General features: G+C 42.6%; 1 protein-coding gene across 1 annotated transcript in view; it reads right to left on the bottom strand.

Moving 5' to 3' along the window:
- Positions 1–15,088, bottom strand: part of clcn1b (chloride channel, voltage-sensitive 1b) — a 29,404-nt gene extending 14,316 nt beyond the window's left edge. The window contains exons 1-6 of the mRNA XM_075465759.1: positions 14,698–15,088; positions 2,622–2,835; positions 1,523–1,654; positions 1,237–1,365; positions 941–1,074; positions 485–562 (exon numbers count right to left, since the gene is read on the bottom strand). Coding sequence (XP_075321874.1) covers positions 485–562; positions 941–1,074; positions 1,237–1,365; positions 1,523–1,654; positions 2,622–2,835; positions 14,698–14,748 — 738 coding nt within the window. The 5' untranslated portion in view covers positions 14,749–15,088. The remainder of the gene's footprint in view (positions 1–484; positions 563–940; positions 1,075–1,236; positions 1,366–1,522; positions 1,655–2,621; positions 2,836–14,697) is intronic.
- Positions 15,089–16,099: the final 1,011 nt, after the last annotated feature.

The raw sequence follows: 16,099 nt of genomic DNA, 5'->3' as shown, positions 1-16,099 counted from the left end.
CTGTGGTTTCAGTGTTAATACCTGATCTTATTTAAACTCAAAAGACATATTTCCGCCTTTGTTTCTACCACCTAAAATTAATTTACAACACCTAAATTCTAACTTGCTTAATAATGTTGAAAGTTTTATTTTCAAGTGGATGATATCTCCTGTTGCTGGACTAAAGGGTGGTTCTGTTACTTTGCTTTGCTGATGTCACTTGCGGTCGAGAGAAGTTCAACTTTTTAAGTGGCAGCACAGATATCAACCAATTAAAAGACTATAAATCCATATGCCAGGCATGAAGACCATTGAGCTTTTATCCCAAATTGGACAAACAGACTTTTAATGCCAGCGGGAACCCTGAAACTACAACAAAGACAACAGTAAAGCGACTCATATCAGAAAAAATTGCATTCGTCATCTGCATTAGTGTTTTCACTGCACTCAGTAAACAGACAAGAGTGATGATTAATGTATTGTTTTGGTCAGGGCTTCGGCTTACCTCATAGACTCCAGAGAAGATTGACATGAATCGACTCAGCACTGCAGCACAGATACTGGCAATGTGGACAAAGGGACCCTGGAGGTGATGGGAGGATATTACTGACACTGATGAGCAGCATGTAATGTTATCCACACAGACCACTGTCTGTAAAACAAAGAGTCTAAACTGGGCCATGCTGTATCGGAACACATAAATCACTGAATAATTGCTGGATGTGACAGTTGCCCTGCTACTATAATGGGGAAAATGAATGTACTCCTTTGCTGGACTTGAATAATTTGCCTCAGTCCCGTGAGATGAGGGAGTGAGGAAAAACATGACATAAGATGATTTATTACACCATGGGCTTGAATAAAAGAGCAGAAAGAGTGATGGAGAACAAAATGACACAAAGATGGTGGTGATGGCAGTTGAATGGATGTGATAGGGCAAGATAAACCGTAAAAAGTTTACCTCTTTGCCCACTGGCATCCCACTGCCCAGGCCAGCAGTCAGGCCAATGACTTTAGCTACGAAGGCTTTGAGGGTCAGATACTCCTTCAGGACTACGCCTCTAAGGATTGTTTTTAGCTCTGGGATGCCAGAACCTGTAAAAAAGTAGAGAAAAGACAGAGGAGGGGATTAATTATCTGGTAAAAAGCATGGTGTCTTCAGCAAAAAAACCCCCCAAAAAACGATGTTATAATTCACAAGTGATGACAATATAATAAGAGAGGATAACAGAGGCTGACAAGAAATGGAGAGCTAACCAATGGCTTGTGGGGAGACAAGGTGACAGAAGAGCGAGGCGAACACGATGAGGATCGTGGGATATGTAACCCAGGCGAGGTACTGGAGTGGCACATTGCCCTTAAGCTCCCCATGTATCCATTTGTAAGCTGAAAAACAGAAATACAGCAGAAACAAGAGAAACCAGGATAGAATGACACCCATAAGGATTAGCAGAGTAATTCACTGCAGCAGAAAAAATGAATTCCCGTGCTATCAAACTTCAGATTTGACAGCAGTAAACTTTGTGAGTTTGACTAGTGTTACCTTGCAGGCTCTTGGCACTGGTGTAGTCCATACTCCAGCTGACCAGGGCCATCGTCAGCCCCAGAAGAACCAGAAAAATCCAGTCGTCCCCCATCTTTGTCACAATGTACCGGCGCACACGAGCCAAACAATCTGTGACAGAGATATAAAACTAATGATTCACAGTGTATTTATCTCCTGATTTTATCACTAATGGTCAGTTATTGTAAAAGGACCCAAGAGGGATTCACCCATTGTGATCAAGGTTGAACCGGAAGTAAATCAACTAAACTCAAAGAATTAGGAAGAAAACATGAAAATATTAATGCCTGGTCAAAAGTAACAGTATTTGACTCCCCAATTAATTTATCTCTGTAAAGCTGAGGCACTCTGATAAAAATCAGTGCAGCTGAGAGAAATATTCTGATTTGTCTATAATATCAATCAAACCCAAAAACCCTGGGTTTTACATCTACCATGATGCCTACTGTTTTCATTTGTACAGGCTGAGTTAAGACTTCCCATGTCTTTTATGGCAGAATTAATGAATGCTTGTGTATGAATAGGCTAATGTGGCTGGTAGCGAGAAGCACTGCGAGTTATCAATAAGACTAGAAAGGTGCTTTATAAAGTCCATTTATCCTTCCCCACAACGTTTTAAGGCAGTAATTTAAGATGAGGACAAAACCTTTGCAACCTGTATTCGGACCTTATGCTAGGTAATGGAAAAATAGCTGAAATGAATAAAAACTATATATATATGTATGTGTGGCTGAGGAACATGAGGGTACTCTTGATCTCAGCGTGCTTAAAATGTCACTGCCTTGATTCCTGGTGGTGTTAAAACACTGTATCATAATTCATGAGCTCATCATGTTGCATGTAAAATCATAATGTGCAAAGCATCCAGAAACTGAAGCTGTCAGATATATAAATGCCCTCTCTCTGCAGAGCTGTGTGGTAAAGCAACATCTTACAAAAAAAAACTGAGCCGATTGCTCACAAAAAGCTGAGACTGTACGGTAGAAGCTGCCATCAAAGCTGCTTTTTTATAGAGAATACTCTGTGTGAAGCACCTGAATGTCTCTAATCTGACTGTAGATTTTCTTGTTTTGCTCACCTTGGCATTTGGAGTAGGGACGAGGCTTCTTTGTAGAAGAGGTATGACTTAGATGTGACTCCAAGGTCACAGCGTGATGATGATGCCGCCGGCTGTGGCCTCTGCGGCCTGAAGTGCTCTCCCCTGCTTGTTTTCTCCATTGTCTCTCTGTCAGCAGACGGGCCGCCTCCCGTCGGGCAAAGCTTCCCAGTTGCTCCCTGTACTCTCCGTACAGCTGTACAGGGAAAATACTGACAATCAGTAAGAAACAAAAAGCACCAAGTCAAGAAATCATGTTTTTGGTATTGTAGTCAAGCAAAAAAAGAAGACAGACCAGACGAGATGAGAGAGGACAGAGACGGACGAGGAGAAATAAATTTGACAACCAAGACTTAGCAGAAGGATAAAACTAGATCCTGAGGAGAGAGTCTTGAGACAACAAGAAAGAGATGGAAATGTGCGGCGTGTGTGTAAGAGATACACACCAACCTGAATACCCCGACAGACAGAAATAGAAAAAAACGGGCATAGAGAACGGAAAAACCCCTCCCTGAGTGGTGGAAGAGGCTGGAGAAGAGCCAGAGGAGGATCCTTTGAAGAGGACATTCCTCATCTTCCCCTTCCGACTATGTGCTCGCTTTACACCTACAGTCACAGAAAGACACACACACACGCCGCCAAACACACAAGCACTCGGTCAGAAAACACAACACCAGTTCGCCCCGCACTCTGTAAAACCACAGAAGCTGTAAAAGACTGCATATCCCGGAGCAGCTACGAGGTGCAACTGAGACCTACAGATCACATGCATCCCAGCACACAAACTAAATCACAAGGAGAGCAGGCTGCCACGCATTTCAGTCTCATGTTCACACAGGAAAGGAGAGCTGACACATCCAACCGGGAGGCCCCGCAGGATGAAGGCTCAGATACCGGCACATAATTATCTCCTGAACTCATAAAGTCAAGGTGCAGCAACAATCTGCAACCTCATCTGCTGTGAAAAAGCTTCAGAGTTTACAGACTGACGGGACGGGTCAGTGCAAGTTGTTTTCTAGAGAGACTTTCTTCAGTCAAACGGCACAAAGTAAAACAACAGCTTCACATAACCAGTCCACTGTTATCCATGACTCAATACGTCCACATGACAATGTGACTAATATAGAAGTTTATAATTAATACATGAATGCTCCGCATAGCAGGTGGCCACGTAGTTACTGCTGGAGGCCTTTGAAAACCTTTGATGCCTCTGGATCGTCTCATGGTTATTTTAAATCAAGTTACGAACCACAAACTGTTATTCAAAACAATGTTGTACTGCTAACACCTTATCACACATTCACTCTCTAAAGGCCTCCAACTAACCACAAAGCAGTGATTTACAGCAAGGGATGTAAACTGCTGTTCCACTTTTACTTATTTTGTACTTTGTATTATCCTTAAATAATGTTTTTATTGTTCGTTTTAGCTCAGTTTGCGCCCAAAATAATTGTTTCATTTTCATTTCTAGGAAGCCAAATAAATGTCAGCATGTTTTTTGCAAAAATGTGTGACAGAAATCGGTTTTCTCGTCTTTGTTTTTCATGTACACATGAACATAGGATAGTATATGCAGTGTATAATGCAATCAATCAAATTTGGCATCTCTTGTTGCAGCTTTCCGGTCAGAAGCAGTTCCACATGATAAACTTCCAGGCGCGCGGTTCACGTCTGAGCAGTTACTGATGAGTTGAGACTTGCAGTGATGTAATGACCATGTAACAAAATAATTTTAACAAAAGTGCAAAGTATTACTTCAGGTACTGCAAATCAAATCAAATCTAAGACAACATTCTGAACTTTAATCTGCTTTAGAGAAAGATTTTCACAAAAAAAGTCCTTCAAATGAAGAATAGGACCGCTTCAACTGAAGATAAGAGGGTTTACACTCTTGCAAGGGAACCACAATCTTTGTGTCTATCTCTATCTTTGTGAGTGTCTGAAAATGAACAGAGCAATAACGGGGAAAAAAAACAGTAATGTATAAAAAAAATGGTAGCGAAAGATGTATTTTAGTCCCATTCTTAACTAATTAGAATTAAAAAAAATAAATAAATCACCCTCCGACCAGATGGAGCCTTTGGTCCTCATGTCTTTACCTGTTCTTCATCAGCTGTCTTTTGCATGATGTGGCAGCTGCTCTGTCGCTGTCCTGTGTCCTGTCCAACGCTGCAGACAATCTCGCTGCCACCAACACTGCTGCACTACACATTAACACCAGAGCACTAATCCATCAACATCATCAAACAGCCGCTGGCACCAGGCGCCATCAAAACCAGGGGCAGAAACAACAGGAACATCTGAACCGTTCACAGAGATGGACAGAAAGGTTGCTTAAACATTTTACCAAAGACAACTACTAATCAACAGTATTCCCTCTTCTTTGTTGTGTAGAAGGATTGAACTAGTATTTTTACATTCATGTTACGTAGTATTTCTTTTGCAGTGACATCAGAGTCAGAGGATCCTACGTTTGAAACTGCTGAAGAACGGGCATCTCAAGTTGTGGAGTTTTCATGATCTACCCGTCTTCACATGCACGTACATTAAACGATGTGTCTAAATTGTGAGTGCATGGTTGTTTGTGTCTTAGGTCTCTTATCCACCAAAGCAATGCCCGTGTTCCCCTGCTTCAACACACCTGATTCAGATGAAATGGATCTCTTCAAAAGATTGTTAAGTTCTGCACAAGCCTGCTAAGGATGCATTGATCTGAATCAGGTGTGTTGAAGCAGAGGAACATCTAAAACCTGCAGGACAGCGGCCCTCGAGGACCTGATGTGGGCATCCCTGATCAGCTTCACGCATTTCAACTGAAAAGAGACTGATGCAAACGCCAAAAAGCCGGCTCAACATGACCGCTGGTGTCAAAGCTGGAGCCACTGACATCAGTGGCAACAGGAGGAGAATCTGGAAGATATTATTATTGTTTTATTAATCAAAACCGGTTCCATAACTGGCAGTGATGCACCTACAAGGTGTTCATCAAACACAAGTAACACTCTCATGACAGGCTCTCAAACCTGTGACAATGCAAACAGGCACCAAAAGCCACCTGACACTGGTACTGTCATCATGGTAAGGAGGCCATTGTATTAGTCTTGTGTTGGACTAATGTCGTCAGGGATAAGCGTCACGGTGGTGTGGTGGTTAGCACTGTTGCCTCACAGCAAGAAGGTTCCAGGTTCAACACCCAGCTGGGGCCTTTCTGTGTGGAGTTTGCATGTTCTCCCCATGTATGCGTGGGTTCTCTCCGGGTACTCCGGCTTCCTCCCACTGTCCAAAAAATCATGCATGTTAGGTTGACCACCTGCTGGTGGTGGTCGGAGGGGCCGATGGCACCAGTGCATGGCAGCCTCGCCTCCGTCAGTGTGCCCCTGGGCAGCTGTGGCTACAATCCAGTAGTCTGCCACCATCAGCATAGCACTTTGAGATTCCGTATGAAATGAAAAGTGCTTTACAAATGTAATTGATTATTATTATTATTATAGTGATGCCTCTATTGCAGGGATGCCCACATCCAGTCCTCGAGGGCCTCCAGGGCCGCTGTCCTGCAGGTTTTAGATGTTTCCCTTCTTCAACATACCTGATTCAGAACAATGCATCATTAGCAGGCTTGTGCAGAACTTAAAGGGATAGTTCGCCTCTTTTGACATGAAGCTGTATGACATCCCATATTAGCAATATCATTTATTAAATTTGACTTACCCCTGCTGCGTCCTGCGAGCCAAGTTCCAGCTGAGTTTTGGCGTTGACGAAGCTAGTCCGGCTAGTTGGCTGGGGCTTAAAAAATAAAGCGTTTTGCTTCTCAAAACAATATGCGTTCAAAAGAGTAATACTTTTGCATCACAAAATCGTTCATCCAGAAAAAGTCAGACCTCACAATCGCTTGGCTCTATTTTCTCTCCCTTCGTATCACTACGGGCTGTGTAAACCGTGCAGACCGAAGTGCAGACCGAGCAGTAAACACCGTAACAGGTGCGGCTGTCGGCAGGTGGCTGAACGCATTGATATGAAGGGAGGCAAAAATAGCGCCAAGCGATTGTGAGGTCTGACTTTTTCTGGATGAACGATTTTGTGATGCAAATGTTTTACTCTTTTGAACGCATATTGTTTTGAGAAGCAAAACGCTTTATTTTTGTGGCCCCAGCAAACTAGCCGGACTACCTTCGTCAACACCAAAACGAGGCTCGAACTCGGCTCACAGGACGCAGCAGGGGGTAAGTCAATGTTCAAAAATGATATTGCTAATATGGGATGTCATACAGCTTCATGTCAAAAGAGGCGAACTATCCCTTTAACAATTTTTTGAAGAGATCCATTTCATCTGAATCAGGTGTGATGAAGCACAGGGAACATCTAAAACCTGCAAGACAGCGGCCCTCGAGGGGCGACTTTGGACATCCCTGCTCTATTGGATAAGAAGGCACGGACGATGAATGGATGGTTTTCTTTAGAAGTCAGTGCAGTTAACCAACTAGAGTTTATTCACTTTGGTAAAATAAGTTCTAATTACTATTCTAAATGGAAAAAAGAAACCACTCCAATTTAGTACTTAATCCTAAAACGTGCTAAAAATCTGGTGCCTACATCACCCACAATACAACTCGACCACCAAAACTTTATAGTAGCTGTGGTTAATTTAGCTTTAGGCAGGGAGTCTTTGGAGGTCTGATAAGATTCCTTCTTTCTAATTCAACATCTCAGTTTTTAAAATGGTCTCACAGCATCTGCTTAATAGCCTTTATTCTCATCACTTCAGGAGGTTAATTTCCAGCTTAGAGCCACAAAAGGCTTTGCACGACTTTGTTTTCACATATACAGCGTGTAATACTCTCCCAAAGCATTTTACCGACCTGATGTGAGAAATCCTTTGCTTATTTTCAACCTCTTTCTCTTCTGTTTATCGTATTTTACATTCATCCATATAAATATCAGACAGTGTTTTAGGCTCGACATACAAATCACAGCCTAACAATAAAAACCACACATCACAAAAAATTCAAAGATTACAGTCACATTGAAAACCCATAATTAATTAAATTCTTTACTGCATTAAAAAACACAGCATCCCTTTTGTTTGGCAGCTCCTGTGAAATATTTTCAGACCCGAAACAGTTGATCCGAAGTTGCTCTGAAATTAATATTTTGGAGGCTTTGGCGCACTGGTCACACCAATGACGCATTTCTTGAGGATGCCACCATGGACTCTTGAATCATGATGAACTTTTTACATTTGTGTGACAGTTTAACTGGGCTGTGACCCTGAATGTTAAAAAGGAAACAACTGAAGGAGAGTGACAGCGTGAGAAGGCCACTGGAAGCTGCGATTCTTTCATGTCAAGAGACTTTGCTTTTTTCATCTGTCAACCTTGTGTATACATCATGTCACCACGCAACCTTGAATACCCTTTACACACTGAACCACACAAGCCCCTAAACTGACATCAGCGGTTAGTGTTTCCTCAACTTTCTCACGCTTCTGAACATTGCTGCTGTTGTTGTTTGGCTCCAAGAACGTGGGTTGACCTTGGCACTCTCCGTCCATAACAAAAAGATGTAAAACACTCTCTTCTTGCTCCTCTTCCTCCCCTACTCAGACTCATACACCCTCAATAAAATCCCCCCTTCCTTATGGCTCTTATTATGTCCCGGCCCTTTTCTCCCTTTAATCTCTCCATGGACACATGAAAGTAGTCAGGCATTACTGCACAGCTCAGACACTTATACCTCTCATTAATAGCTTCTAGAGAGAACTCTTGTAAGAACTCAAGCTTCTTTGGTCGTGCTTATTGCAAGTCTCATAGGTGGAGGAAAATGGAAAAATGTAAGCTATCCCTCCCCGGGCTTTGTTAGGAATAAAAAAACCTGCGGGTAAATTATGCCAGTGAGCTGTGAACACAGTCGTAGATCTGACCCTTACTGAGCCAGCTTGTAAAAAAAGGCAAAATGTACAGCATATGAAGCACAAGAAATCTCGAAATCTTGAAAATAAACAAATACAGAAATAGTTTGTAGAGTGGAGAAGAGGGAAAGCTTCAGCCACAGCGAGCACTGCTAATAAATTCAGAGGTTTAAGGGCAGCCTGACATTGAGAGTTAATTAAAAAAATAACAGGACATTCCTGAATCCCTCACGAAGGAGAGCTGCATATTCATAAATGGCTGCATGTGTTTGTGTGGGTTGTTCAGTGGGAAGGGTTTGTGTTTATGTGTTTGCAAGCGTTCTAAATGAAAATGTGTGTGTGGCTGGGCTTTACAACAATATAGCCCTGTCCTGTGGCACAAGGTTAATGATAAAATCTGACCCACTCACTGATGGACAGATCAGGAGATTAACCCCCACTGCGCACACACAGACACACACAAATTCCACACCAGCACGTCTCCATATGCAAACACTAATTAACCAGCATAATAACATTTCCACATCTCATCCAAACGCTGATCAAGCTGTCACGTTCTAATTAAGGAGAGTCGATGCAGCTAAAAGATAAAAACAAACAAAACCATGTCTTACATAGAAGTCAACAGTACAACTTAACGGTTATACGGGGGTATTCAACCCCCCTGAAGCCTAGTTTACATGTAATAATCAAAAAGCCACTTTCATTTCAGGTCTACAAGAGTGAGATAAGACAAAGCCAAGATGGGAGTTATCCTCTCATTAAAGTACGGAAGACCTGAAAGGCAACTCAAAAAGATCAGATTTTTATTATCCGTTTGAACAAAGTCTCACCAAATTAATTTTTTTCTCCCAGTTTAATGACTTGTAAGCAGGCGAAAAAAGGTTTTCTTTTTTTTTCTCCGGCCTCTTTTTTGCTTTTGCCATGTGAAAAGATAATGACAATAATGATATTTAGAATTAGAATACTTCAGAGGTTAGAAAGCTGATCCCTGCTATGCCTTTCTGGGCTTCCATACTAAAGTGCACCACGATAAGAAAAAAAAACAGCGTGAACTTTTAACAATGCTTCCATACACCACATAGTGACACTTACCAGAAACTGATCTATATTCAGAACTGTCTCAAAAGTGTTGATGCGCTCCCTCATTTTTTCAGCCCGTTCCTCCTGGAAGTCTCTGCTCACTTTCTCCAATGTACAGTAATTCCCTCTCTGGATATCTGTGTCTTATATCTGTCCTTTCCTGTCACGACAGTGTGACAGACACAAACCCTACCTGCTTTCATACAGTATAGACTTCAGTGACTGACAGGTATAGTCAGAGCTGTGCACACACACACTCACACACACAGAAACGAAGGGGAAAGCACCAGAGGTTAATACAGGCACTTGGGTTGACAATAAATTGTCAGCAGCTCTTAATTCAGTCGGGAGGCCGATCCAGCAGAGTCCTGTGGCGGGATCATGAAGGATACCAGGAAGGCAGGACACAAGCTCAGGTATGAAAATAATACCTGCTGACTGAGAGGGGACCATAACCATATTATCACTGCGTGGGACAGTGTGAACAATACTATATTGTCCTGTCAGTGCCTCCAACAGTGATGACATGCTTCACTAAAGCAACCAACTGTGGGACTGATGATAATAACAATAGCAATGATAGTTATAACAATTATAAAAGGCTTTATAAAAGACTTGTTCAAAAACAAGTTTAGAGAGCGCTTAGTAAAGTCATGAAAATACATACATACGTAAAATCAAACTCAAATAAATCACATAAGTAAAAAAACAGCTTCAACTTATAGGTGCATTACTACCACCTATTTGAGTGAGTTAATAAAAGAGCTTTGGAGGATGAGACAGAGGTGGCTTGTCTTATTCTAAGTGGAAGATGCTTCCGCTGGACGGGAGCTGTAACCACCCTCTGTTTCCAGCCCGGCCCTGGGGACAGTAAGCAGCTGCTGGTCTGCAGATCTGAGAGTACGAGCAGGGATATAAGAGTTAAAAAGGACGATGATGTAGGATGGGTTTGGCCAGTCAGAGATTTCAAAGCAAGCAACTGGATCACTATCTGTCATGACCCGGCTGTAGTAAAGTGTTTTGAGGGTCCATCGGGGACCAGAGAGACAGTTATTTTTCTGTGTGTTGGTGCTGGGTCTTTGTCTCCTGCAGGTTCTGATTTATGGGGTGTTATTGTCATCACTATTGTTAAGGTGTATTTCAGTTCCTCTAACTTCATCAATGACCCCTTCTGAGAACAAGAAGGAACAAATAATAGTAATGGTCATAGTAATAAAGGAAGGATGGATGCAGTCTCAGGTTTCTTTTTTCTCTTTCCCACAGACTGGCTCAACATAATCTTTGGCCTTCTTACAGCACGTCACTGTGAATAATTCAATAAAATTCAATATGTGTATTGAACCATTTTATGCCTTTATTAGAGAGGACATCAGATTATTGGAGTGACATATAACAAAGGGTCTCATTCTGGCTTGAACCAGTGCGTCACTTCCTCAGGTCAGCCTCCAATATATGCAGTTGGACTTCTCAAAAGTACAATTGCATCTCCTTGTATTGATGAGAAAGACTAAATTTGAGAGGGGCACATACGGAAATGTTTTTCAGAAGAAATAATTATGAATGTAATCATTTTAACTTCTGCTTTTAATAATCTTGGGCCAGAAATCGGGTGAAGTACCAGGATATCCCTCCAGGGGTTCATTCTGAGTCACCATCATGGACAAAATGACTGTACTCCGTTGTTATCTTGGCCCTGTTCTCCAAAAGTAACATAAATCAATAGTAATCTTCGTTTACAGGATAAGTATTTCATTTGTTTTTCTGCCCCCAGACTTCAATAAAGGAACCGTACATGTGAAACCTGACTTTTTCAACACCACAAATAGTTTCTTATAGTTTCTTTCCAAGTTCTCACCTGCGTCTGAACTCTCCTGGCAGCCTTTCGCCTTTCTCCCCCACTCAAACTTTCCCTCTCACCACCCCTTGTCCCCATCCATCTAAGCCCCCACCCTTGAGGTGAAACCTTACTCGTCGATAATTTTAGCAGCAGTGTGACCCAATGTTCACTGACACACTTCTCCACACTTCTCCCATTCTCTCTCTCTCTCTCTCTCTCTCTCTCTCAACACCGTTTGTCCCTTTTTCAGCCCATTTCTCCCAGGGGGCTTTGCTGTGCAGACAGATGGAGCGCTTTAACCTTTACACGAAACAATGACAAGTTATTGACATCGTTTTACAACGTGGTATTTCATCTCAAAGCCACTGATGTTATGGCTAATGGTTTTGTTATTACATTATAACTACATCTATAATTGAAAAAAACATCCAGTGACAGCAATATCGTATGAAGTTTAATGGCTTAATCGTCTACATCCCCGTCATTCCAGAGTGCGAGACATTTGGCAGGTGATCATGATCCACTTTAGCAGCCTGTAACATTTGAGACTTATGAGATCTATTTCGCCGCTCGTCTCCTTGCACAACCTGTTTTTTTAACCACATCCCTCATTAAAACTGTAACACACAACCGGCTGTATCAATGCAGGTACAAACATACAGTTTGTGTGTGTGTGTGTGTGTGTGTGTGTGTGTGTGTGTGTGTGTGTGTGAGTGAGTGCGCTCCAGACACACACACACAGCTTCCTGTTCTCACCATCTTGCTGGAGTGTGTCTGTCAGAGTCACACGAGTCCACAGAGGGAGCTTCCTCTTTGTTAAGGTCAAGGGTCAACAACAGTTGTGCCACTTGGAGGATAACACAACTGTACAAGCTCAGCACGCATTAATTTGGTGATTTGCGGGTCAAAGGGCATCAAAACTGAGCTGAAACCGGCTGAAAGGAAACTTTTTTCTATAAGGGCTTGAATTATACAGTATTTTGGACTGGATACATGGTGATGCTCCATGTTGTGAATCCATCCATTAAGGATAAATTCCCTCTCATTCAATAGACTTTTTCTGTGAACAAATATGGAATTAAGAAGCAATTACAGGGAAAGAAAGGGCTGAATTTTCACACACTCAAAAGCAAGTTTGTTGCGACTCTTCAAAACAACATTCAGATGAGACAGAAATGCTGCATTGTCGACCAGGTGAAGCACACACCGCCACTTCTACTGGTGTAGTTCAAATTGATGAAATACAAATCATTTCAAGTGGTATCTGTCTGATCATGGCAGGTAAGCTTCAACGTGTAATAATTCAAATCATGAAGACTCAAAACATAAACTTCAAACTGGCTTCGAATTAAGCTTTTTCTTTAATTCTAACCCACGCTCCCTGAACCGCTCTTTCACAATTTAGGCCTGAAGATTTCTGGCATTTTATACCAAGTTATCCTAGAATATGGCACATCAAATATCAGTTGATGGAAAACCTGGTTGTTCAGTATATTCAGTTGACCAAGACCTGTCCAACTGAAGCTACCCCAAACCATCTGTTTGGTGAAATCCATGAGGTGACTTTTTTGGCCAGGCAGTGAAGGACATCATCTAAAAATGTTTAGTACAGATGAAGCACTCATTTTTTAAATCACACTAACTTTATCTCGTTTATTTCCACTTCATTTCTTTTTGTATTTCTTGTTAAAACAGCATCACTTTGCTCAACACTCAACCATCAGTTAAATCTGTAATATAAAGTCTGATCCTTAAGCATGCTTTCAGCTGAATTTAAAGCTCCACATACTTCAATGTGAAGCTGGTCCTCACTAAAAAGTTAAATCTAGTTACTTAAAAGCAATTGAAATGGCAGAAAAAGAGTTTCTGAAGGACTTTTAACTTTTTCTTAAATCAAATTCAGCCATTAACCAGTAAAAATCACAGGCGTCCACCATTCACTCGCAGCAACGGTGTGAATCCGAGAGCCAACCTGAAAATACACACAGCCAAATCCTGCGCCTGATCAATAAATGAATTACATATCAGGACAATCTATTAACAGCTCTACACATAAACTCCTCAAATCCTCAGAGGATCTTATTTCCTGTCTCTCGCACACAGACGCCACAGCAGCTTTCACACCTGAGAGATGTGTGACTTTTCAGGGACATTAAGCTTGTAAACAGTTTGATTGAGATTTCTTAGTTTTATCTGACCTGTGGGCATTCAGGAGGCTCATGGCGGGTCAGGGATTTGCTTTGGGAAATGGTCCATGGTCTCGAAGAGGAGGGGAAAGTATCAACACGCTGTTGTAATGGCACCTCTTTGTTATTTACAATTATATACACCTCCCCCCCAAGCTATTCCTGCCTTGATTGCTCATTATCACGTCTAATAACACACAATCAACTCTGCAAAAAACAACAGTTTGCGAGTCGTTTGCTAATGGGTTTGGATAAAAATGCAAAAATAAAAAGTCAATGTTGTTAAATGGCTCGAGACGCGCCAAAACGTTTCTGGGAGAATCACTCCTGATGAGCTTTTAAACAGATGACATGGTGACATGACTTCATTTCAGCACGTATATCTAACCTGTCTGCTCAGGTTCCCTGTATATAGGTATTTATAACCACTAACACATAAAAAAAGAGATGGCTTTACAAGGCTGCAGCTTGAGTAGATGTACAGGTGGCACAAAGAACAAATGTACAAAGGTAAGAGATCAAGCAAAAGCTTGATTTTTGAAAGCCAAATAATGAAATTCCTGTTTACTGCAGGGATGAGTTTGCATTTATCGCCTTCGCACAGCGTTTGGCGACGTGGGCGGTGTAAAACTCTGCCGACTGTTAATGTGTTTGAGGGCTGCTGAACTTGAGATGAAGTTGCAGAAATCTTTCTCAAAAAAAACGCAACAGAGGAAGCGAGCCGAGATGAGGAGCACCGATTGACAGTTGGACATGAGGAGCAGTTGGTGTGATGTAACAGAGAAACAAGAACGCCGAAGCAAAAGGATGCAGCAGAGAGAAAAAAACAAGTGACCAGGAACTCACTGGAGGAAGAGAAAGCAGAACTGAAACCAGACGGAAACTATAACTACAGAGAAGAACGACGGGAGAAGATTTAGTGACAGGTAAACAGGAGAGACGAAGTAGGTGTGGTGGCAGAGCATGAAGAGAAAGTCAACAGTTTTTAAAAACAAGAACAGGACAGCAAACAGGCAGGCAGGTAAAGGTAGACTGGGAAAGACCTACCAGGGTCTGCTGGTATCTCAGAGCCTTCCTTTGCGACGCATCTGCAGCCATTGACACTCTGTCACTGATCCAAAAATAACCTTGCTGGACACTCCAGCATTTCCAATGGCGTTGGCAAAACCATACGCACACACATACGCACAAGCTCCGTCTTATATATACACTCTTTACACCAGGTCATATAAACACGCAAACATCTTCTTAAGTTTCCCAATGTCCTGGAAACCTGATCTTAAAGACGCTTCTCCAAAAGACGCAATCACGAAAGCACAAATGAGATCTTCCTGAACGCGCTCTTCTCCAGATGATCCAGAGGCTGCGAGCCATCCAGCTCCCCTGCAGGACTGACAGACACACAGACAGAAATCAGACGGCCAGACAAAGCCGAGCGAAGCCATCTGATGAGGCAGAGAAGGACACAGCGCTTTCCTTTATTAGAACTGCAGACACCGAATAACGCACACATACACACAAACATAACTTGTTGCTCTTGCAGCACCCTCCCTGCCAGCCAGCCATTAGATGTGTGTGTGTGTGTGTGTTTGGATGGCCTGTTCTTGTTTGGACAGCGGTGGTGGGGGTAGGAGTTGGAAGGGCACCCCTCTAAAGGGCTGCCCCTGCAACGTGAGCGGGAAGGTGCACACGACACCCCTATGACAGCTCACACCTTATCAGCCAATGCTGCAAGGCAATCCCCATAATACTCACATGCTATGGCAGTTCTCTCATCCCTAAACGTACCCTCTCGCCGAAAAACACACACCCCGAAATACTTTAACAGTAAGGTGATCTCCATATTGCTTAAACCTACAGCAGGTTCAGATAGCCAGAGGGAGCAAATACAGGAAGAGATCTGTGCTGTAAAGGCTGAAAAGCTCACAGGCCTCTGCTCCACAAGAGAGACAACCGCCCTGTCAGACAAGTTCATCTGAAAAGTCTCTAGTTCATCAGATGGTTTCTCCTCCGCTTTCTTCTCCTCTCAGCCTCATGAGACAGGCGGCCATTATAACCACCACAAAGACAAACAGACATCCGCCCTTAACCCCGCCCTGCTTTATGGTCCACACACGAGCACATAACATCCTAATCTCACAGCTCCATCTGAGGCCAGTGAGAAATGTGTTCCTCTGATCACCAGCGTGTGTGTGTGTGTCAAAGGAGAATGACTGTGGACAGCTGGCTGGGCCTCTATCTGATACACTAAGAACATTATCAGGCAGTGTGAGAGAAACATACATCCCGGTCGCGGCACGGCGAGACCTGAGCGCAGCGAAATAGTGGGGAGCCAGTTATACTATACCTGAGAACGGGGAGGACGGGCTGTACGCTGGCAACAACACACACAAACACAGCAACAAGGGGGATCAAATACAGTGAAGCATGCACAGGAGCAGCCGCAGTG

This window comes from Odontesthes bonariensis, chromosome 5, assembly GCF_027942865.1.
Source record: "Odontesthes bonariensis isolate fOdoBon6 chromosome 5, fOdoBon6.hap1, whole genome shotgun sequence".
NCBI classification, from domain to species: domain Eukaryota; kingdom Metazoa; phylum Chordata; class Actinopteri; order Atheriniformes; family Atherinopsidae; genus Odontesthes; species Odontesthes bonariensis.
This window is presented reverse-complemented; position numbering and strand designations above follow the sequence as displayed.